Genomic DNA, 24592 nt, shown 5'->3' on the forward strand with positions numbered 1-24592 from the left:
ACCGTATTAATTATTAAATTTTTTTCTGGCAGAGAGTTGAACAAAACCGAATATTACGTTTCCTTTAGAACCAACGGAAATAGTCTCTTCAAGCTACACGAGTGTATGTAATTAAATAAAAATATAAATTTTATCAGGAGTAATTTTGTTTGCAGACCAAGTTCTTCGATCTTTGACCTCAACTAGTTTGATGGAATTAATACTGCATGAATCATCCAACGCCTTTTGCGTCGATGTCGTCTATCTATCGGATAAAAAGTCCCACGGAAACGCAGATCTGTTCTCATTGGAGCTGAAAAATGAAAGAGGGGCATCGAAATACAAAGAATCGGTTGCATCCAAGGATTCTTTTGAATGGACCACAGCGAGATTCAGATCACGCAATATAAAACTAGGACATTACTGGAAACTGACCTTGACTGCGCACGTTAAATCGGTTGTGATTGGAGGAGTAAGATTCTGCAAGGAAGGTATTAGGCTATTAATTAGATTAATTAATCATGAAATATAATTCATTCTTTGAAATAGGGGAATGGGTTTTTAAACCTAAATTTGGAAATCCGACAAGTTGCCATTCATTGGAGAAAAAGGCAAGAGATGATAAAGCGATACCTGACGAACATTTCAATGAACGTAATTGTTTTTTATGAAGTTTTGCAGTGTGTACTGTATGAATTTCTTTTGTTAATAGTTCTCTATGAACTGAGTGAGAGCAAATTATTAAAAGGAGGTTCAAAACTGTGTAAAGGAATGAATAACCATTGCTCGTGCTTTGCTGGATTTGGAGGACCTAGCTGTGAAAGTAAGTGGGGAAACCACCAAACAAATAATCTACATAGACGATATTCCAATTTTTAGTCTTTTTTTGGACTTCATTTTTTTAATATGGATTAATTCTGTTTGTATTAAATATTATAATTGCACAAATAGAATATCGATTCCAGTGTAAAAATGTCTATAAGTTCCTTTGGAATAATCGCAGGCTGCACTTGGAGAAATGGCAAAAACTGCTCTGAGACTTCTTCCCGATTCTGTTTCAATGGAAAAATCTCTAAAATAGATGGAACATGTATAGAGGGCTGCGTCTCTGGATACCTGTACCCTGGATGTTTGGAAAGTAATAAATTGCATAGAGCTACTAACAAAGAAACATAATAATATTATCCTTTTCTTTTATATAAAACCGCTTTTGATTTAAATAAAAAGTAATTGATGTATGAAAAAAATAAGTAAAAAGAAAAAAATGGCACAGATTTTGACCAATTTTTTAGAATGCACTGGAAAGAGATTTGGTCGAAACTGCTCTGAAATCTCTAATCGAACCTGCCAGGACGACAAACACTTTCCCCAAAATGGAAGCTGTCGGTTGGGCTGTGCAGAAGGATACATTTTCCCCGAGTGTTTCAAAAGTATTAATTTATTATCGAATTTATGAATTTTCTGATGGATAAATTCGCTTTTCAGAAATACCAACAGTTACTCCTCACTATAAAAATATTAGCTTTGAAGAAATTACTCTGGACCTGACAACTGGTTTAAAAGGAAAGAAAAATATCCATCAAATTTGGATCGAATACAAAGAAGTGAGATTATAGCATATTTGAATTCAAAACTAATTTAAAAAATAAAATAATAGAGCTCTGCAGATCAGTGGAAAAGTACAGGCGAAGGATATATTCTAAACGGCCAGCAGGAAGAGTATATCCTCTCGCATCTGAAGCCGAAAACCGGCTACAACGTTAGGTTCGCCCTCTTTGAAAATGATACGATAAACGACCCTGAAAATTTCTATCCTGGAGATGCCTTGAATTTCACAACGAAATGCAGGCCCATTGGAAAGACAAATTTAAACCCTATATATCTGAAAAACTAATTATTTTTTTTTTTTAAAAATAACAGATCAATCAAGTTTAAATGTTCGAGAGGTCAACATTTCTACGTTTTCTATCTGCTTAAACGTCAATGATGTGGTAAAAGAGGAACTGTGCACACCGGATTCCCTGATTGTTACCTACATAGGGAACGATAGCAAAATTATGGATGAGACCCTGAAAGGGATCGATTTGGAAAAATCTGTCGTCGACTGTATATGCGGAGAATACAAAATTTCGCTAAATTTTATGGATTTTACTCTCTACAAGAACTACAATTGCCTAAATTGTCAAAGTGCAACGGGTGAGAGCAATTTTTAATTAAAATAATTAAAAAGCTAATGTTTACTTGCATACATGAAGCAAACAAACAGAGCAACGTTCTGACCGTAACCCTCATCCTAATGCCACTGAATTTTGTACTTCTCGCTTTAATCGGGGCTTGGATTTATTTCAAGAAACGCAGAAAACGCCAACAAACCTTTCAAGAAGCCACAGTACAATTTACAAATGCATCTGAAACTTGCACCGCTGAAATAATTCCAGCGGTTGAAGAAAATCGTGGTGACGAACCAATTTACGATGTTCCTTTCGATGCGTTGCAGGTCGAACAATACTTGCAGTCAGCCTTTATGAACAATTTCCTCCAAGATCAATTTAAGGTAAAATAAAACAGTTTGATTTTAGGAAAAGCAGTATATTTCCTTAATTTTAGAAATTCCCGCGGGGGCAAACGCAACCGTGGGAAGTTGGAACCAAACCAGAAAATACGAAAAAGAATCGATACAATGATTTGGCCGCGTATGACTCTTCCCGAGTGAAGCTGGATCTTCTTCCTGGCGACGAAAACTCTGACTACATCAATGCCAACTACGTTGACGTATTATTTTACTTGCCCAAAAAGTTACCTTTTTTAATTTAAATAAAAAGGGATACGAACGTCCAAAGGCGTACATTGCGAGTCAAGGACCAATGGCGAGCACCGTTGATGACTTTTGGAGAATGGTGTGGCAGGAAAAAGTGTCCTTGATCGTGATGCTTACAAATCTTACTGAGGATGGAAAAGTAAAAATATTAAATCCTTAATAATTTGATTATTTAAAATTTTTGGTCAAGGTTAAATGCGAAAAATACTGGCCCGACGCCGACCAGGAAAGCAAATTTGGCCGTTTGACTGTCCGCAATATGAGAGAGAAGATCAACGCCGATTATGTTTCAAGAGATCTATTAGTTATTCGGGAAAAAACGAAGAAAATCGTAAAATATTTTTCCCCCTATTCTATATATATGTTATCCATATTGTCACATAAAAATACTAGCCGGTATTTCTTCAAATGTATTTTTAATATCACATCACAGGTACAGCAACTGCACTACACAAATTGGCCCAATCACGGAGAACCACTCTATCCGCAGTCGATAGCCATTTTCATGGAAAAAATAACTCACCGCAACGAATTGGCCCCGATATTGGTGCACTGCAGGTTAGTTCCTTTAAAACTAAACAAATTGAAATATATTTCCTGCTTTGAATTTTGTAGTGCTGGAGTCGGAAGAACTGGCACTGTGATTTTGATTGACGCATGCCTTAAAATGGTTCGTTCGCGCGGTCAACTCGATGTCGTCAGCTTTTTCTCGCAGATGAGGAAACAGAGAGCCAGTCTGGTTGACGCCCTGGTAAAATTCATTGATCATACGAAGCAAAAATAAATCCATATATCCACAGGAACAATTCGAATTTGTGCACCTGGTTCTCTTGGAAAGCATTTTGAACCCAAAGTTTGAAATCAACTGCGATAATTTTTCTGCCGAATACAAACACCTTACGGTAACTGAAGCTTTTTGCAGTCTATTATTTTTAATGGAATAAGCTGTTTTATTATTTTTTGATTGAAACAGCAGCAACAAAATATTAATTTTAATTCAAGGTTTGTCCTAAAATAAAATTAATTTTTACGTGTGTAAAATAACGAGCAAATTATGTAACATAAGTGCTGAAATTTGTAACTCTCGCTTTACATGAAGTCAAAGAGCAACAAGAAGATCAACGAGAATTTTGATTTACTCACTGAAATTTGCAACAAAGACTTCCAAAGGGCTGACAAACCGGCTGAGATTGAAGCCATTAAGTGCAGATACCCTGATTATATTTCAAGTAAAAATACAAAATAATTTATGTATTTTCATTTTAATCCTTAACACGTGTTTTTTCTTTCTTCAGCATCGAGCGCCATTGTTTCGCTCTTCCCCTACGGAGATGTCACGACGATGAATTTCATAAACGCCGTTTTCGTCGACGGATACAAGCGGGCAAAGCAGTTCATTGTTACCCAAGTGCCCATGAAAAACACCGTCTGGGATTTTTGGAGGATGATTGACCAGTTCAACGTCAAGCAAATCATCGTCCTCAATGAGTCGCACAATTCTTACGTATGTTTAGCTATTTATTTATAATTCAAATTTAATTTTCTCCAAATATACACAGGGGGTTTTCCTTCCCACAAAAAAACGCAAGCTCGACTTCGATGAAATTGAAGTCGTTTTGGATGACATCGACGAAGAAAAATACGTGAAGAGCCATGAAATCACACTGAATGCTGTAAAATATCTATTTTGTTTTTCAATTTGGCTGAAATAAAGTGCTTATTTTAATTTTAGCGTGGAGTCTGCAAGAAAGTAAGTGTGAAATTCGCCTTACTTGGTTGGAAATCAGACGCAGACGCTCCACCAAACTTGGAATCGGTCATTGAACTCTGGGAAGATTTAAAAATCTCTGGTGGAAATGACATCGTTACGATTGCCTGCCAGTGAGATTTTTATTATTCTATGAGTTGTTTCATGAATTTTAACCACCCAAATCACAGCGATGGAGTGACAGCCAGCGGCCTCTTCCTCGCAATTGGCTTTGTAATCGAAAAAATCAAGATGGAACAAAAGGTTGACGTCGGTCTGGCCGTGCGAACCCTGAGAAAGGCAAAACCGGCGTTCATTTCTTCAGAAGTGCGAATTTTCTTACGGTATTTATTTAAAAATTAATTGAATTTCTTTCAGATGCAGTTTGGTCTTCTCTACAAAGCTGCCAAATTCTATTTGAGCTCCTTCGAAACTTACAAAAACTTCAAATAAGGATAGAAATTAATATGGTCTTAAATATTATTACTGGCTTTTACTCCACAATACTAATTTACTTTGATGATACTAACAGTATCAATAGACGAAATTTATTTTCGTTGTTGGTAACAAGAATTAACAGCTAGCGCTCTGTTGTGAAACTAACACCATTTATTTAACCATGCATGTTCTAACAGTTTTGAACTTTGTTAAACTCCATCTTAGTTCTAATTAAAATAAAATTTTCAAGTGTGTACGTGAGCATTTTTCTTAACAAGTTTATTTCTGCGGACGCAAAAGTGCAGGACATTGTCATTATCAATTTTGACAGTTCAATCAGCGCTGAATTTAAGCAGCTCTGCGGCGACTTTGATGTTTTCTTCGCACAGAGCAGCGTCCAGAGGCGTCTTCATATTCTTGTTCTGACCATTGATGTCCACACTCTTGGAATCAAAAAAGCTGGCGAGGCTTTGTCCGTGCTCTTCGTTGCAGGCGACGAAATGTAGAACGGAATTGTGCATTCCTCGCTCAAGGATTGCGGATTAAATTGGGCATTGCAAAGCCACTGGCACATATTAAGATCGGCGTTGGCTTCCGCGAGGTGAAGAGCGTTTGCACGGTTTGCACCCTTTTTCCCTATGCAAACTAAAAATAATATCAGCGCCGTGGCAAATCATCTCGGGCTTTCGGACCGAAGCGCATTAAATTTGTGAGTTTGTTGCAATGTATTCTGGCGTCGAGTCCGAGCTCTCGGCGCTGACGCACGCCCGCACCAAACACGTGCACATTTTCTCGCCGGCGCACGCTGCAGCCACGTGAAGGGCGTTTCGCAAGTAAGAAATAGTGCAAAGTTTATGACGAAGTAACTTATTGCGATTTTGGTGTAAAATTCATTAAAATAAATTATATTGGCAATGCGCCTCTTTTTTCGAACCCTTAATAGGCAGAAAGTTAACGTCCCACAAAATTAATCAAATTTAGTCATTTTAAAAATTTTACGTTGCAAATTGTTTGTGAATTGAATAATATTAAAATAAATATACAGGCGGCGAGTGACGCGAGTAAAAAAAATGCTTGCATTAATTTTGGCGCGGCAAATACGTGCGCAGAATGGCCCTTGAGCCGTGATCAATTGGCAAAAAAAACGCAGCGACTGCAAGCGAACAGCAATAGGAAACACGATGAAACGAACGTCTTCTGGTATTCTTGACATTCAATATAATTTGTGCATTTCCGATATTAGGTAACATAAATTGAAATAATACAAATTAATTACCATAACACCATATTATTTTTATTAATCAATATGCTATGTACATAGGGAACAATTTAAAGAGTTAAATCATGGAGCAGTAAATATTTTTCTTCCAGAGAAAAAAATTTCAGGAATCATGTAAATGAAGGAAGAATTCACTGAACACCATGGATAATTAGCAAGTGGTGTTTCAAATAAAAGTTTAACATTGCTTTTCCACATACTTTACAATTTTTGTACACCTTGACCTTTAAATGAGTTGACATCACATGCTTGTGGAGAAAAGATTTGGAAATGAATTGTTTTTTGCACTCGTCACATTCAAATTGAAATGCTAGCAAATTGTGTTTCACTGCGAGGTGGTTTTTCAAATGAGAATTTAAGAAGAAACTCTTTGGGCAGTGGGCACAGTGCTTCAATTTGGCTTGGTTGTGCATCCTGTTTAAATGCAGTTTCAAAAGTTTCGCACTTTTGTAGTACCGTTTGCAGGGTTCACATTTGAGTCCGAGAGCTTTGTGCTTCAAGCAACGCCATTCTCGATTTCCATGTTTTCTTTTCATGTGGTAAACAAGCAAATAAGGCTTTTGAAAGCTCTTTGGACACTTGGAACATTTCAACAAAGTTTCCCTGCACTTTTTCAGGTGTGATTGATACAAACTTGAACAATGGAACTCGTTTTTGCAGCGATCGCAGGACAACTTTTTAATGTGTCTATTGTAATAACGGACAGGAACGTCTAATGCGCAAAATTTGCAGCGTTTGAATACATGCTTAAAGTTCATATGATTTGCCAAAATACCCTTCGTTGAGAACATTGCACCGCATTTGTCACACTTGAATGGCTTTTCCGTTCTGTGTTTTCTGGCAACATGTTTTTGTAGATTAGATTTATTTCTTGTTTTGAAATGGCAATATTCACAATCAATCATTTTGGTACCATCGTGAAGAGAGTCAAAGTGAGCCCTCATTTCAATTTGAGTTTTGAAAAACGAGACGCAGCCATGAAAATTGCACTTGACTGGAAATTCACGATGGACATTACGAACATGATGGTTGAAATTTACATTTCCAATGAATTCCTTGTTACAAAATTCGCATTTGAATATTTTCTGTTCTTTCGGCGTTTCATGCAATTCTTCATTGTGTTTTTTCCTTTCCTCGATTGTGTGAAAATATGTGGCACATTTATGGTTTTCACACCTGATAGCATTTTTGTGTGTTTTCTTTACATGCTGTGACAAAACGTACGATTGTGAATATAGTTTACCACAGTAGATGCATTTTTTCTTTTGTGAGCAAATGACTGATCGTGTCTCAAATTCCGATTCTTCCCCGTCCTCTTCGATTTCATCTTCTTCGTTTTCGGGCAAATCGATCTCTTCCAACGGCACCCAACATTGCTCAAGACTTCCCTCTGAAACACATTTTTACTAGAAAAATATTAAAAAATAAATATCACGTGTACCAAAGTAATATTTCCGCAGCTCATTGGCTTCATCGTCCAAATCCAAATTCCACCAAACCAAATTCTCATCCGCCATCTCGTCGATTTTCCATTGAAACCTAAACAAGGGAAATTCCCCATTTGAAAAAGAAAATTCAGTGAATTCACCAGTTGCATAAACCCTAAGTGTTTGAAGCCGCCAACAGATGGCACCACCGTAGACTTTCGATTTTAAGGCACTTCTGCTGCGATTTCAGACTCAATCCAGCTACTGTGCATTCTTCAATTAATTTGCTAATTTTTGACGTGCTGAAAACCAAAATCGGTTCAGCCAATCGCCGTAGAATAGTGAAAAACTATTTTTTGAGTTAAAAAAAAAATTTCCAACGTTTCTACGGCGAATGGCCGAACCGATTTTGTTTTTCAGCACGTCAAAAAAAAGCAAATTAATTAAAAAAAGCAAAATAGCTAGATTGAGTCTGAAATCGCAACGAAAATGCCTTAAATCCGATTAAAACAATTTTTTTAGAAAGTCTGTGGTTGCGCCATCTGTTGGCGGCTTCAATAACTAAAGGTTTATGCAACTGATCAATTCCGATTAAGAACTCACTCGGCGTGCCAAAGGCAAAAGTAGCAAATCAGGTCATCGTCCTCGATTTCCTCGGCCAACTCGTGGCCACAGACGTTGAGAAGCCACTCCTGCACTTTCTCCTTGTCCACGTGGACGGCGAGGATGGCGCCGTCCGCGGTTGGACACTCGCAGATGAAGCACAGCGCCTTTTCAATCGACATTTCGGATAGATTACCTGAACCTGAATGACAAATGGAAGGTTGCAGGTGATGCAGGGCGATCGAAGCGCCACTCTAAGGACAAAAGTGAAAATTCTAGTTTGCGTGGTATTCTTTAAATTAGGGACCGTTGCAAAATATACGATTTATTTGTTTTTACCTCAGTCTTAAAAATAATTAAACTGTTTCCAATTTTTTCACGGGCTAATAAATTACAAAGCGAAATTTCATATTGAGCTAAAAATAAATTTTAATTGGGGTATTTCAGATTTTATATAGTCGAGTGACCTTTGGCGCCAATTTTTTTTTATTCCACAGTGATGGATTTCCCAACAAAGATTTCAAATTTAGTGAGAAATATTGATTTGATGAATCAAATAAGAATGAAAATTTTTAATTGGGATTTTCTGGGTTTCCTAAATAATAAAATCTATGGCACGCCGAGTAAATTCTTATTAAAAGGAATTTCAGGAATTTTCTTAATTAGTTTAAGGAATTTTTCCATTCCCAAGCTGAAAATGCTCCACACAAAAAGGCCACAATGACGCCGATATCTTTGCCTCGAGAATAATTTTTTTTGAAAAACGATATGCTTTTCCCATTTTTTCTTATTATTTAGCCGCTCTCTGCCCCAGCGTCACGGCGGCGTTACTGTAAATGCTAATTTTTATTCAAAGAGTGTTTTAGTCCGGCTTTCCGGCGCCTGGTCAATTAGCAGGCGGAGTTAGTAGCGAGACGCAGTAGCGTTCAGTGGAGAGCGAAAAAGAGCAGAGCAACCGTGTCATCCGTCCGCTTTTTATCTACGAACGGAAAGCGGTCCAACAGCTTCTTTCTCCAATTAAAGTGCGTCAGATGCAGTGCTGACATAAAAAAGTAGAAGTTGTGCCGCTGAGTAGGCTTTCTTCGCGGGTTGCATATCTTTCCATTTTTATGTGTAGGCTGATGAAAAATGCGGTGGTCAGCACCACATCTTGGATTTCTGCTTTGAATTCGATTAAAAAGGAATAATGTTCCATATCAATTATTAAATTATCAAAGACCACTTCACCTCGCTGCCGGAAATGAGCGAGTGGCTGATCAAGAATTTAAGCGTCAACGTGCTCTCATTGAAAGAAAATAACAAAAACACGGCCCTGCTCTACGCCGCCAGGAACAAAAGAAAACGAATTGGTGCGTGTTTTAAATCAGTGCGGAATTTACGTGAACGTTTCGAACGCAAACCAAATGACGCCTCTGAACTTTGCGCTCGGCAGCGGAAACGTGGCCAGTTGGAGAAATCTGGTCCAAATTGGCACCCAGCAGAAAGCAGAGCCGGAATCTCTCTGCTGTGAGTCGGTGCTTGGGCGCTACTGTCACTCATGGGCCGCAGTGAAGCCCAGCAACAGGCATCAGACATCGTGTAAAACGCACTCTCATTGCATTAAATTAATTTTAGTTGCTTTAATAAGAGGACCTCGGGAGTATCTCACAATGTTTAAAATGATAAAATTTTTTCTTAAATGAATATGAAGTCGTTTAGAAGTTCACATTTTAATTAATTTTTATTGCTCGACTTTTTCACTATTTGAATGAAATCTCACGACATTCGAATTAAATACACAGTGCAGGGTCCGAAAACCACTGTAATAAATGAGACAAAACAGAATTGTTGCACAATAATTGAGCAATGAAGCTTGATGAAACGTGACTATTTTGATGCCTCTCTTTGCGCAATGAATAATGAACCGCCGCGTGACGCAAGATGTTCCGTCTTTTTATGGCAACTGACTGATCGATATTCCAGCTTATGAACTCTCTAGGTTTCCCTCAGGAAAGTTGGTCAAGAGGGCCACACGTGATTTTATTGTCATTGCGTAATAGCGAGAAGCCGGCTCTGCTGGCAACTCAGTTTGATTTTTGGTTTGTTTGGATAAAGAGGCACAACACAATAGGAGTCATAAGGTAAGATATTTCTCTATTTAAAAAACAGTTAATTTTGTTAGTAGTAAATAACAAAATTATTAATAATTAATGTTTAAATCTAAATTATTTTTATATTTTATCAATTTATTTTTTTTCTATTTTGTATTTATAATTAAAATTTATTATTTATTTTATTTAATTGAAAAATATTTTAAGTTAAAATTTAGATTTTTTTTAATAACCTTCCATTTTGTTTAAATAACAAGATTGTTTTTGATTTTTCTATAAATAAAAGGCACCCTAAATGCTAAAGAGGATATTTTAAATCGAAAAGTAAGACAATGTATTCATGTATTTATTTGTCTAGTTACCGTTTGAATTGATATATGAAACGAAGGGTAATTTTCATCTTTTGGGAATAAATTGTGCCCCACTATAAATAATAAAAATTTATTGGACAGAACAAAATCCAATAAATAGCAAAAACGTGGAAAAATTGATCGTGTAAAGCAAAAAACTCCCGTTTTTGTGGAAAATTTAGATAGCTTAGGACGCTTTTTGCAGTTTTCTACGTGTTTAAATTCCAATTGATCTTGAAAAAAAAACAACCGACCGTCTAGATTTCACAGTCCTATTGCGATCAGCTAACAGGAATTAATTTAAAACCTCTTTACATTAGGTGAATTACAAAAATTACCTTCGCTTGAAACTCATTTGAAAGTTGTGTGTATTTTAGGTCAGATTTTAATTTCAGAGCATTTAAAATTAACCGCGCCATCATGGTGAAGTGGACCGTTCTCATTTTCCTTCTTTACAGTGAGTATATTGTTTCAGCTCGTGGTTATTTAAAATTAAGTTTTAAATTTTTTCCCTGAAGAGTGCAGCTTTTCTCGCGGTTACTTGGTCAGCATTGGGACCGGGAAAGAAATCAGAGGCTGCGTTACCGATGACCGCCAACACGCGGTCGCATTTGTCACAAATCCGTGGGAAAGAAGTATTTAAAATTCCATTTTTCCTTTAAATGATCGACGAAATTTCCTGATTCTATGTATAAATTATATTTTTTAATAGGGGTCGCTTTCTCCCAGGTGGACACCTTCGACTTGGACGGCAATGCGAACGCAATGCGCGTCTATGACTGCAATTTGGTCAAATCCGGCGGCTGCGATCAGTGGCGCACGGAAAATCTCAGGATGAAACGAAACGAATACGAAAAGTATCCGGCAGTCACCGACTTTCGTTGGCACGGTAAATAAAAACTGTTTGTCCATAATTGGCACAAATTTATTCCGGATATTGACTGATTGTTAGTCCAAAAAATTCGGAATTTTATCGAATATCCGCGGGGAAAGAATTGTTCAAAATCAGAATTCTCATTTTATTTGAGATGCCCAAAACCACAATCTCACAATTAAGCTCAGAGTGCAATTTAATTTATTTTATTGAGCCAGAACTTGAATTATGTTATAAATTGTTTATTACAACGGCATATTACGAACCCATTTGTTTTGAATTTAATTTGAGAAATTACATATAGCAATCAAAATAAATTTGAGCCAATCCTGATGGTGAATCACTTAATTCTCATATCAATTTTATGATTTTTTTCTAGATTTCCCCTCCGGTTTCCGATATCCTAAAAATGATAAATTTTATATGGATGGTGTCAAGATGGACGAGACGATGCACGCACATTTCTCGATCCTGACAAACTCAAGCTATGATTTTATGACTTACCAACACCCTATTGGCCAAACCAAGATTCTGGTGAGTCATTGGTTTTCAGATATATACATAAATTTTATTGTAGGCCTGGAATATTAGATTAATTTTTAATTATCAGGCCATAGGTTCAAATAGTGGAGGAGAGCGATGGGATCTGTTGTCAGTGAGGTTCTCACCCAAAAACCCGTTGGAAAATATATTTTCTTTCGACAGCGGTGTGATATTAGTTCCAGTCCATTTAAGAGATACCTACATGAGGTAACATGTTTCAGCACGAAAGCAATAATTATTTTATTTCTAAATTATCTAATAGCTTTAAGATTTCACTTCCTTCTATTGTTTTTCACGGACCAGCGACGATCAAGATGCATAAGTGTAAGTTTACAATTTACTGAAATAGATATTGTATGTATAAGGCTGTAAAATTGAAACGGTTGATTTTTTCCAAGATTTCAAAATCGTTGCATCAAATGAGCTAAAAAAACAAAATTTTAGACAGTTTGCTGGTCCCCGAGAGATCTAATGCGAGGATGGAGAGAGAAATCGAGTTTCCGAAAGAGTCAGTCTTCTGCGTCGACGTTGTTTACCTTTTGAGGCGCCCCTTGGAAAACTCGGAAATCGCGTTAAACGTCACATTTGTGACTGAAAAAGGCGAATATTTGAATTTCACCGAAGGCCACCCTTCGAAGAAGGTCGACACCTGGCACGTGGTTCGGTTTGATAGTCTGAAAAGACGCTTTGTAGGAAAAGGGACGATCAGGTTGACTGTCGGACCGCAAGACATGGAAATTGGCGGAATCAAGTTCTGTCCGGGAGGTAGGATTTTACATTATCTAAATTAATAATTGTCTTGAAACTCTCAAAATTAAAAAGGCGACTTGGATGTTGAGATAACTCGTCTTGGCATGGAGCGGTGCCACTCCTTATCAACCCATTTGGCGCCACCTGCGGTTGAAGATGCAGTAGAAGAGGAGAAATTCACCAAATTAGGTTTGATTATTGTTTGATTCCACTACCGCTTATTCACAATAACGGGATACTTCAAGATGTCAGGAATTCATAGGTTTTCGTAGGCTAGAATTAAAACAATGAATTTCAGTGGCAAACAAAAGGAAGATTTGCGAGCGAATAAACAACGTGAGCAATTGTTCTGGAATGAACGTTTGCAGCTCAACAGGTTGCTTTTGCTTTCTCGGGTTTACTGGAGAACACTGCAAAACACGTGAGCCTTGAAAATAATCATTCAACAGTAAAATTTATAATTAATTCACTTGAAGCTTGTGGTGAAAACACTTTTGGCGTGGATTGCTCAGAAAAATACGTCGTGGGTAAATGCCTCAACGACAAATTCGATTTGGAAAACGGACATTGCCTGGAGGGTTGCTCAAACTCAACGACCGGATTTCCTTCTTGCAGTACTAGTATGGAAAATGATCTTAAAAGGATTTACCGTTTAATTTTATTGAATTCATTAGAAATCTGGAAGGTAAAGCCTTTTGTGCAAAAGGCGTCGCCAAACAGCATCAACTTGAATATGAAAAGAAGTCTTCAAAATGTTTCGGACTTTGATCACGTCGAAGTGCTATATAGAATGGTATATCTCATAATTACATTCAGACGTTCAGAATGTTATTCTAATTCACAGGAAAAACTTAAAGAGTGGGAGAGTAAAACATACTTCGAGTCAGACGGGAGAATATTTAAACTGGAGGATCTAGAGGCCAATACGGAGTACGTGATCACTTTCACGGTGAACTCGAAAATGCAACGGCGAAATTTGATAACTGTTGAAGAGGTGATTACTTCAACTTGTACACCCATCGGTACGTTTTTCTATTTGAAGCCTAAAAAATACTAATGATGCTTCAACAGATGGATCAATTCTAAAAATTGCCATTGACGCAACGGCATCAGCAGCGACAGTGTCCGTTTCAGACGTGGACAAAAAATACTGTAAACCCACATATTTTAATGTGTCCGAGGTGTCTCCAGGCGAGCTGCCAATCAATTCCACAATCCATATTCACGACCAAGAGGAATATCAAAAGAACCTGACGTCCTGTAGAAACGGCACCTATTTTATCGTGTCCGTGTCGGACATTTACCAAAACCTGGTTGAAGCCAGACTGGTGTGCACTGCTGAAAATAAGTTTTTGCTCGAAGGTAATTTTAAAAATATTTTAATGGTTTTTTGATTTTGTCACAAAATAAATTTCAGATCACCAGATGAAAAACGTCTGCTTGCCAATTAGTGAGAGTTCAATAATTTAATTCAATAATTTTTTTTAATTTTATCCTTTCAAAGATGAGTCAGTTGTGCAAATCTCATTCGAGGATCAGCTCACAGTGGTCATCAGCTCAAACGCAAGTTTTGCACACAGAAAGAAAATATGCGAGCCCAGAGTTTTGAAAGTGGTCGAGTCGAAGAAAACTCTTTTTAGTGCAAACGTGCAAGGGTTCGACTTTATAAATTATTTCGGCAACTGTACGGCCGGGAAGATGTATGACGTCATCCTGTTCGACGAGGCTGACCACAAAATCAAAGTCAGATATTCGTGCATGACACCTGATCAAAGCAGTGAGTTATTACTTGTGGGTTATTGAATAGATGGGATTTTAATTAATAAGTTTTAAAATAAAATATATAGATTTCCGAAAATTTGTTCCTGTCGTAAATAAAATCTGGGCCAGGAAAATCGAACTGGACATGGATCAGAGTCTGAAAAGTGTCGCTGGAATTCATGATATTCAAGTTCAGTACCAAGAGGTATATTTTTTCATTTTTACAGTTTTTGAATTAATTTTAATAAAATCAGGAGTTTGAGGAGGAGTGGAAGACAGAGATGTATAAATCCTCCATGGGAAGATGGCTCGTTCTGAATTTGCTCAAGCCAGAGACGCTCTACGTGATCAGACTGGCTTGGATCTCAACAAACCAATCCTCCATCGTGAGCAAGGACATTGACACGCGAACGAAGCCCTGCATCCCAATCAGTGAGTTTTTATTCTTTTAATGCGTCGAAATTCTTGAAAATATTTTATCACAAATAGATTTGATCTCAAATGGTTAGAGCACACCGCAAACCTTTCTGATTTTGTTTTAGATTCGGTGTCGAAATAATCAAGTTTGCAAGTTTCGCCCCGAATAAAATCATTAAAATTTCAACAGATGGAAAGACAGTCGAGATGAAGCTCGTCGAGGCGGCATTCACCACAGAGGCGAAAGTGACGGTGAGATCGGCGGAAAAGGAGGAACTGTGTCGTTTGAAGCAGATGAAGGTGACCTCTGAGGACGGAAAGGTGCTGCTCGACACCAGGGTGCACGAACTGCACGACTGGAAGCTCAGGTGGGAGCTTCCTCCATGCCGCAACGGCAGCATCTACACCTTGAGTGTCAAGGACGAGGAGGGAAACACCGTGAAGACCGACGAGACGTGTTTTCTGCTCGGTGACGTTGAATGTATGGAAGAGCAGAGGGTCGTACTTTCCGTGGGGGTGGTGGCCCTGGGAGCCATGTTGCTGATTGTGTTAAGTCTTTTGTGCGTCGTCTGCCTCTGCTGCAGGAAGCGCAGACGCAGGGTCTACGAAATTCAAGGGCAGAATCGACAGCGATATGAATTAACAAAAAACGAGGTGTATTATATATTTTGAGGAAAAAATCATGTCTTTGTTATCTAAAAGAATGCAGAAAAAAATATTTAGTTCGTTCTTTAATAAAAAAACAAATACAAACTGCAAAAACAGGACCTTCTGTTTCTCTAAAACGTTTAGGAATTTTTTTATTAAATTAAAATTATATTGGGCATAATTTCACCCCGTATCCTTAGAAATAAATTTGAGAAGAGGTTTTTAGTGTATTCATAATTAAAAAAATAAACTCAAGTTATTATCTGACAAAGAATCGAATCGGTTCCGTGAAAGGAACCGATTTTCAGTTCCATCGTGGGGTTGTTTAGCGCAATGTGTGGCTCCCACGTGGTGTCCACGTGGGATTTTTTTGGCTCCACGTGGTTTAGGAAATCGTGGAAGTATATGAATAACACCAGGTGCCGTGTTTAGAACATATAAGAAATTTCCTGGCAATCAGGTCAGTGAGATGTTTCATGATTATTTTTATATAGTTTCGTCAAAACTCGTGCGTTTTTGGTTCGTTTAAATCATTGCCCAACTCTGTCGGCTCGTCGGCTGGTTGAATTATTTGTAGCAGAAATATCATGCGAGGCGGAAAATCAATTCAAATCCTGGGATTTATATGACGCAAATGCAAACCGCATGCGATTTTATCTCAATCGTGCGGCGGCCTCGATAAGTTTTTAATTTATTTTGCGAAAATAGCGGAAAACTTGTTCTGTTAGAAGCAATATTTTTTTTAACTCGCATTCGGTGCAACGGAAACGATCGAGATAAAGAGCTACGTTTTGTTTCATTTTCAGAGTGTTAATAGAGCAAATCTTTTTGCTCCAGCATAAGTGTGAAAAGTGTGTCATCCAGCCTTTTCTGGCGACGGGGGCCTTGAAAAAGGTTAACTTTGCCATTTTGCCAGGGCATTTCAGCAAATGATTTCCCAAAATTAATAGATTGAACGTGGACAAAAATACTGATGGCGTTTTCCGAATTAAGAATAATAAGGAAAATTTTGTTCAACATAGTTATTCTCTGAAATAATTCCTGACTAACTTGTGTAAACTTGATTTGTTATTTCTATATTTGTATCACAGTTATCTTATCACCGATAACCGTTTGATTCGTTTTGTTCCTCGTTTGGTCTGACGTCTGTTGCAGTTTAGGTTTCACTCGCGACTGGGAGAGAACTAAAATGTTGGGGCGTTTCGCCGTCCCGCTATTTCTTTTGCTTTTAGCAACAGGTGGGCCGTTAGCTAAATAGTTAGATCCATTTCAACAATTTGCAAATTTATTAGAATTCGAAAATGCGGATGGATATGCGTTCCCGATTCGGAAAGGAGAGTTTGTGACCGCTTGTGTCTCACAATCAGACGAAACACCTCTTGCGTTCGTGAAGGATTCCCTTGACAGATATGGTAAGCGTTAGATTGTTTATAATTTATCATCGTTTTCCAAGTTGTTATATTGTTATATTGACATAATTTCTAAGGCTGTGAATTTTAGACAATCTACTTTCAGGGAAATAGTCGACTATATTTAGACGGGCTTTTGGATAAATTTGAACTATTTTAGTCGATTTTTTTTAATTCTATTTTCCACGTGCTTCTCTTTGCTGCTCCTTTCCACTCCCTCCAAGCAGTGCGTCTCGTCTGGTCGTTTGGGAGCCGCGCACAGAGAGCAAAACGATGTGTCGCGCGCTGTTTATTTTTCTTGATTTACTGTGGAATTTGATCTGTAACCCCACATGCAATGCAAATCATTTTCCTGTAAATTAAACGCGCTTTCCAGCGGCGTGCTTAAATTTCTTATTTTCAAACTTTCTCAATAATAGTGATGAAATTTTTTTTCAAATATCGCTATTTTTGCAACTCTAAATCTCGGGTTCTCAACATCAGAACTGCAAAAACTGTATACCGATCAACTCGTCTTGACCTTCCGTAGATAGCCAAAGTGTTTTGAGGGTGATCAACCCTCAATACCCTTCCACCTCGTGTATTTAAGTTACGAGAAAAATAGTTTTGCATTTTCAGCAAACCTTTTCACTGTTCAAAACGCTCTTAAATTGAACGAAAAAGTTGAGATAAATTGAACGGTGTGCAGTTTTTGCAATTTTGACAATAAGTACCCGAGATTTAGCGATTGAAATGGTGTCAAAAATTAAAAATATTTTTTTGCAAATATTGCCACTGCAAAATCTTTGTTTCTAACAATCAGAATTGCAAAAACTAACCACCGTTGGACTCGTCTTGACCTACGCTAACGAGCTGAGAGGGTGCCCACCCTCCACCCCCAAGATACTACCCTTTTTCTTTTTTCGAGGGGGTTGAAGTATTAGGGATGGGGGTTAAGCATTTGTAAAAATACGCTTTTACATCAGATGCAGGAAAAGAAAACGTTAAATCTTGGGTTTTCCACGCTACATGTATAGCACCGAACAATCTATTTTATATAGGTTGCGTTGTTTACTTCCGTCAGCAAATCAATAACCTCGGTTATCGTTTATTTAGCTGGCCGATGTTTCCCCCTGCGCCAACGCTTACAAGAAAAGGGGGAAGTTTATTTCTGTAATGCGCAATGATCAAATCAGGGGTATCGCACGACTAAGAAAACGTATTTTTCAAGTTTCTCATTATATAATACAACGGTTTGTCAATGATTTCAATTCCTCTAGCCGCGAACTATCCAAAAACGACATAAAATAAACGGAAACGCCACTTAGTAACTATGAACTAGCGCAGCACTCTGAATTGAAATATGACGATCGATAAATTTTCACTTTGAGTGGAAGCATGTTTGATAATTTTTTAAAACCGACACATAGACGACACAACGGTTGATGTCGTGGATTTAGACGGAAATGCAATTCCTCTTGCTGATCACGATTGCAACTTGGTTCGAAACAGAGGCTGCAGCAAGTGGAATCTCAATGGATGGGAAAAGCAACGAAACACGCGGGGCTCATTCCCGATGGTCACTGATTACCGCTGGAATGGTAAACAATAATTCGTCTTAAAGATTTAAAGTTTTGAAGCTTTTAAGTTATAGATTTTCCGGTGATCTTTGCGAATGCATTATATGAGAAAAAAATCAAAATAACCAAGAACCAGAATACCAAGATGTATTTTTCGATTTTGGCACACGACTCGGCGCGATTCCTTTTCACCAACAATTCAACTTTAGATAGTGGATGCAACGCTGTTATTGACGCATGGGAATCAGAGCATAAATCCGTCATAAGGGATTGCTATAAAATCAGTGGTTATCTTGATATTACAACTGGTAACGTTTGGCCAAGTTGTGGTGAAGTGTATCAAAGTATAGCGGTTAGTTATTTCATAATTTTCATAATATCTATGATTGGTACACAAGCTGATAATGATTCACAAATACACAGGGTCGTGCTGTTCTCAAAGATGGAAAGAAATGGGTACATGCCACACTGGAAATAACATTCGATAAATACGACACAAGCAACTCTCTGATAATAGGAGAAAACATTAACATCAAGTTTTCTGCACAAAGGTTTAAATTAATTTGCTTTTTCTCTGATAACCATGAGTATAATTCGTTCTTGGTATCGAGATTGATTTTACACAGAACATATAAATTTTCCAAACTCAGCTTTAAATTAAATTATTTGCAGCTCTTGCATCAAAGGAGAGAAAGGCAGCGATTTTTATGTTTCCTTCAAGAGTTCAAAAAGTACAAAAGGCCTGTTCAAAAGTCATGATTGTAAGTAAATTTTGCAATTTCATCCACAATATAAGTAATTTTTAACGATATTAAATTTTATTAAAAATATTATTTAAATTTAAATAAATTGTGTGTCACATAATTAACTTCACGGACGTTTTAATGCGGAGGCTTGTTTGCAAATTATAAATAGTTAAATTAAAATAGGATTCGGGATTAAACCAAAGTTATTATAAACTTTGATGAACAATGATTTTTTTTAAAAAAAAATCATGCTTTCTAAATTTTACAAAAAATATTTAAAATTATTTCAAAGGAAATAAACTCATTTTAGATTCCGTCATTCAACCTGTGAAAGCACCAAGTTCAATAGAGGTGCGATTGGAGAAAGATTCGACCAGCTCGTTTTGCGTAGACGTCGTGTTTTTAACAAAAGAAAGAATTACTTTCAGCGACAAAACATTATTCTCGGTTGGAGTCCTGGACGCAACAGGAACAGAGAGATTTAATAAAACAATTCAATCAACGGATAATTATTTGAAATGGACCACGGTGAGATTTGTAGCAAGGGATTTCACACCGAAAAAGGGTTGGAAAATCAAATTGACTGCACATGATAAATCACTTGTCATTGGAGGAGTTAAATTCTGCAAAGAAGGTGAGTTTCCAGAGCGTTTTAGTTTATTTGTACTCATTTTCTCGGCACAGGACACTTAGTCACTAAGACTAAATTGAACAATGCGACATGCTATCCATTAGTGCAGCGAGCGGAAAACCAGGCTACAGACAAAAATGATTACAATCAACGTACGTTATTTAAAATTCTTATTTTTTTAATTAATCTAGTTTGTTTAATAATTTTTTGTATAGTTCTCAATCAACTGGGTAAATGCAAGGTATTCGGAGGAAATTGTGACGGATACAAATTGTGCTACAGTCAAGATAATTGTGCATGCTTTGCTGGACATCAAGGCGATAAATGCACCTACAGTAAGTCATGAAAGGTTTAAAATTAAGAATTTTCATTCCTACAAAAACAGAGTTGTTTCATGAGAAAAACTTGTATATTTGAAATATGTGCAAAAAAACTTTTGATCAAGTATAACATTAGAAAAAAATTGCTGCCAAAGTGAAAGAAGATTTTTTCTGAATTAAAGGACAAATGCCGTATAATTATTGTGATTTTGTTGAGCTAACTGAACAAAAATATGGTCATTGATGTCAAATAAAGAAACAAAATTGTGTAACTAATATTTTCCTGTTCATAAATCAGCAAGATGCCCTGGGAGAAAATATGGCAAAGACTGCTCTGAGACATCTCGCCGATTCTGTTTCGATGAAAGATTCTCAAACATAGACGGAACATGTCTACAGGGTTGCGTCTCTGGATACCTTTACCCTGAATGTCTTGAAGGTATGTGCTTTACATAGAGTCAACAAAGAAACGGTTTTATCTCTTTTATAAAAAACTGAAATGGATTGAAAACAATTATTTGGTTATAAATAGTAGTAAAAATTAAACACAAAAAATGGCTTAAACATTGACTTATTTTTTAGAATGCACTGGAAAGAGATTTGGTCCAAACTGCTCTGAAATCTCTCATCGAACCTGTATGAACGACACACATTTTCCTCAAAATGGAAGCTGTCGGTTGGGCTGTGCAAAAGGTTACATTTTCCCCGAGTGTGAAGCGACTGAAACCAGTGAGATTAATTTTTTCGTAATTAATTATTTTAAAAGCTATTGTTTCTTTAGCATACATGAAAGTAAACAAACATCAGAACCACGTTTTGATTTCAATCCTCATCCTCGTGCCACTGATTTTCGTGCTTCTCGCTTTAATCGGGGCTTGCATTTATATCAAGAATCGCAGGAAACGCCAACAAACCAATCAAGAAGCCACAGTACAATTTTCGAAAGCATCTGAAACTGGCACTGCTCAATTAATCGAAGAAAATAACTGCTATGTACCTTTCAATGCATCGCAGGTCGAAAAATACTTGCAGTCAGCCTTTATAAACAATTTCCTTGACGAGCAATTTAAGGTAAAATAAATACACACTTTGAATTAAGGAAATCCTATAGTATTTCCTTAATTTCAGAAATTCCCGCGGGGGCAAACGCAACCGTGGGAAGTTGGCACCAAACCAGAAAATAAGAAGAAGAATCGTTACAATAATTTGTACGCGTATGACTCTTCCCGAGTGAAACTGGACTTTCTTCCTGGCGACCAACACTCTGACTACATCAATGCCAACTACGTTGACGTATTATTTTCCTTGCATTATAGGTTCCATTTTTTAAAATTAAATAAAAGGGATACGAACGTCCAAAGGCGTACATTGCAAGTCAAGGACCAATGGCGAGCACCGTTGATGACTTTTGGAGATTGGTGTGGCAGGAAAAAGTGTCCTTGATCGTGATGCTTACAAATCTTACTGAGGGAGAAAAAGTAACAGAAAAACCACTCTTAAATAATGTGAACTTTTAAATGTTTTTCTAAGGTTAAATGCGAAAAATACTGGCCCGACGCCGACCAGGAAGGAAAATTCGGCCGTTTGACTGTCCGCAATATGAGAGAGGAGATCAACGCCGATTATGTTTCAAGAGATCTAATTGTTTTACGCGAAAAAACGAAGAATATCGTAAAATATTTTCCCCCTATTCTATATATCCCAAATCTCTCCTGCAAATACAGGCTGAAATTTCTACAAATGTTTTTTACTATCACACTAGGTTCAGCAACTGCACTACACCAATTGGCCCAATAACGGAGAACCACTCTATCCACAGTCGATAGCCATTTTCGTGGAAAAAATATCTCATTGTCAGCGCAATGAATGCGCCCCTATATTGGTGCACTGCAGGTAGTTTAATTAAAGTTACCATTCTAAAAACATCTTCTCCGCTTTTAATTTTGTAGTGGTGGAATTGGAAGAACTGGCACTGTGATTTTGATTGACGCATGCCTTAAAATGTTTCGTTCGCGCGGTCAACTCGATGTCATCAGCATTTTCTCACAGATGAGGAAACAGAGAGTCAATCTGGTCAACACCTTGGTGAATTTTTATGGTTTTAGCTTAAATGCAAATTTAAAACCATATATCAACAGGATCAATTCAAATTTGTACACCTGGTCCTTTTGGAAAGCATTTTGAACCCAAAGTTTGAAATACACTGCGACAATTTTTCTGAAGAATACAAAAATCTTACGGTAACTGAAGTGTTTTGAAGTGTAAATTTTTTTTATTGAACCAACAAAAAACAAGCCGATTTATTTGTTTTTTTAAATAAACAACAGCAACAAAAAATATGAATTTCAATTGTTAGAAATGTATGTCTTTAAAAAAAAATAATTTTTACGCGTTTGATATAAGAATGAACAATTTTATTATCAGAGCTAAATTTTCTAACTCTCGTCAATTTTCTTGTACATATATAGTCAAATAGCAACAAGAAGATCAAAAAGAATTTGGATTTGCTCACGAACATTTGCAACAAAGACTTCCAAAGGGCTGACAAACCGGCCGAGATTGAAGCGGACAAGTGCAGGAACCCTGATTTTATTTCCAGTAAAAATACAAAATTTTATTCCTTGTCATTCTTAACACGTGTTATTTTTCTTTAGCATCGAGCGCCATAGTTTCGCTCTTCCCCTACGGAAATGTCACGACGATGAATTTCATAAACGCCGTTTTCGTCGACGGATACAAGAGGGCAAAGCAGTTCATTGTTACCCAAGTGCCCATGAAAAACACCGTCTGGGATTTTTGGAGGATGATTGACCAGTTCAACGTCAAGCAAATCATCGTCCTCAATGAGTCGCACTATTCTTACGTATGTTTATTTGATTATTTACACCATAAGTTGATTTTTAATTTAATATACAGGGGGATTTCCTTCCTACAAAAAAACGCAAGCTTGACTTCGATGAAATTCAAGTAGTTTTGGATAGCATCGACGAAGAAAAACACGTGAAGAGCCATGAAATCACACTGAATGCTGTAAAATATCTATTTCGTTTTTCAATTTGGCTGAAATAAAATTTATTTATTTTCAGCGAGGAGTCTGCAAGAAAGTGAGTGTGAAATTCGCCTTACTTGGTTGGAAGAAGGACGCAGACGCTCCACCAAACCTGGAATCGGTCATCGAACTCTGGGAAGATTTAAAAATCTCCGGCGGAAATGACATCGTTACGATTGCCTGCCAGTGAGTAGTTTATAAGTTTATATTATTCCAAGCAGTAAGCTAATCACCTATCGCAGCGATGGAGTGACAGCCAGCGGCCTTTTCCTCGCAATTGGCTTTGTAATCGAAAAAATCAATATGGAGCAAAAGGTTGACGTCGGTCTGGCCGTGCGAACCCTGAGAAAGGCAAAACCGGCGTTCATTTCTTCAGAAGTACGAATTTGCCCAAGAAAATATTAAAAAATTAATTTAATTTTTCACAGACGCAGTTTGGTCTTGTCTACAAAGCTGCCAATTTCTATTTGAGCTCCTTCGAAACCTATAACAACTTCAATTAGGGATTGAAATTAGTGTTTTTATAATATTACTTAATGTTACCAGCGGGGGCCAGACGTGCGATAAAATTGGTTCGCACTGCGCAGAACCAAGATGACGTCTGAATGTGGGAAACGAAAAGCTCTCTTTGGATGTCCGTACGAGTGTCAAGAGATGTTTTTACGATCCAACAGACACAATTAGTTAAGAGTAATGCAAATTATGTCCCAATATTGACGAAAACTTGCTTCTTTTCGCGCATTTTAACGTGGCCGTTTTTCGCGCCATACTCCACCGGACGCCATATCTGCGCGTCGAACGAATCTGGCTCGAGCTGAATATTACTAGCTTTGATTTTATACTAATAATTAGACAACATTTACTTTAGTTGTTGATATCAAGAAACAATTATTACAGTTAGCGCTTTAAACTAACACCATTTATTTAGCCTCGATCTAACAGTTTTGATGCTTTGTTAAACTCTTTAGTGTGTTTATTTAATTTATGATATTCGGAATTAAATAAATTTATCAAGTGTGAACGTGAGCTTTTTTCTTAACAAGCTAAATTTTTCGACGGACAGAGATTTGGGGCCACTGGCACATCCTCAGGTCAGCGCACAGGGCTACGGAATGGATCCTTCAGGATCGACTGCATCAATCAGTTTCTTCGTT

The 24592-nt window shown here is 37.3% G+C and overlaps 2 protein-coding genes and 2 long non-coding RNA genes across 4 annotated transcripts; all 4 read left to right on the forward strand.

Annotated features, from left to right (window-relative positions):
* Window positions 1-235: 235 nt before the first annotated feature.
* LOC135944113 (uncharacterized) lies at window positions 236-757 on the forward strand. Its single transcript, XR_010575280.1, has 3 exons — window positions 236-470; window positions 529-633; window positions 692-757. It is a non-coding gene; the product is annotated as an uncharacterized LOC135944113 (long non-coding RNA).
* Window positions 758-2503: 1746 nt separating this feature from the next.
* On the forward strand, window positions 2504-4682 carry LOC135942175 (receptor-type tyrosine-protein phosphatase T-like). Its single transcript, XM_065488165.1, has 11 exons — window positions 2504-2533; window positions 2587-2751; window positions 2802-2936; window positions 2988-3128; window positions 3231-3355; window positions 3413-3548; window positions 3598-3699; window positions 3903-4026; window positions 4093-4301; window positions 4357-4470; window positions 4530-4682. Exons 1-11 carry the CDS (start codon window positions 2504-2506, stop codon window positions 4680-4682), a joined length of 1434 nt encoding a protein of 477 aa, XP_065344237.1.
* Window positions 4683-20702: 16020 nt separating this feature from the next.
* On the forward strand, window positions 20703-23458 carry LOC135942177 (receptor-type tyrosine-protein phosphatase gamma-like). The gene is made up of 11 exons (XM_065488170.1): window positions 20703-20828; window positions 20972-21118; window positions 21171-21460; window positions 21518-21682; window positions 21733-21867; window positions 21920-22282; window positions 22339-22474; window positions 22528-22629; window positions 22858-22987; window positions 23044-23252; window positions 23306-23458. Exons 7-11 carry the CDS (start codon window positions 22391-22393, stop codon window positions 23456-23458), a joined length of 678 nt encoding a protein of 225 aa, XP_065344242.1. The 5' UTR covers window positions 20703-20828; window positions 20972-21118; window positions 21171-21460; window positions 21518-21682; window positions 21733-21867; window positions 21920-22282; window positions 22339-22390.
* Window positions 23459-23499: 41 nt separating this feature from the next.
* Window positions 23500-24365, forward strand: LOC135944438 (uncharacterized). The gene is made up of 3 exons (XR_010575335.1): window positions 23500-23624; window positions 23681-23816; window positions 23867-24365. It is a non-coding gene; the product is annotated as an uncharacterized LOC135944438 (long non-coding RNA).
* Window positions 24366-24592: the final 227 nt, after the last annotated feature.

The sequence above is a fragment of the Cloeon dipterum genome, chromosome 4, assembly GCF_949628265.1.
Source record: "Cloeon dipterum chromosome 4, ieCloDipt1.1, whole genome shotgun sequence".
Classification (NCBI taxonomy): Eukaryota; Metazoa; Arthropoda; class Insecta; order Ephemeroptera; family Baetidae; genus Cloeon; species Cloeon dipterum.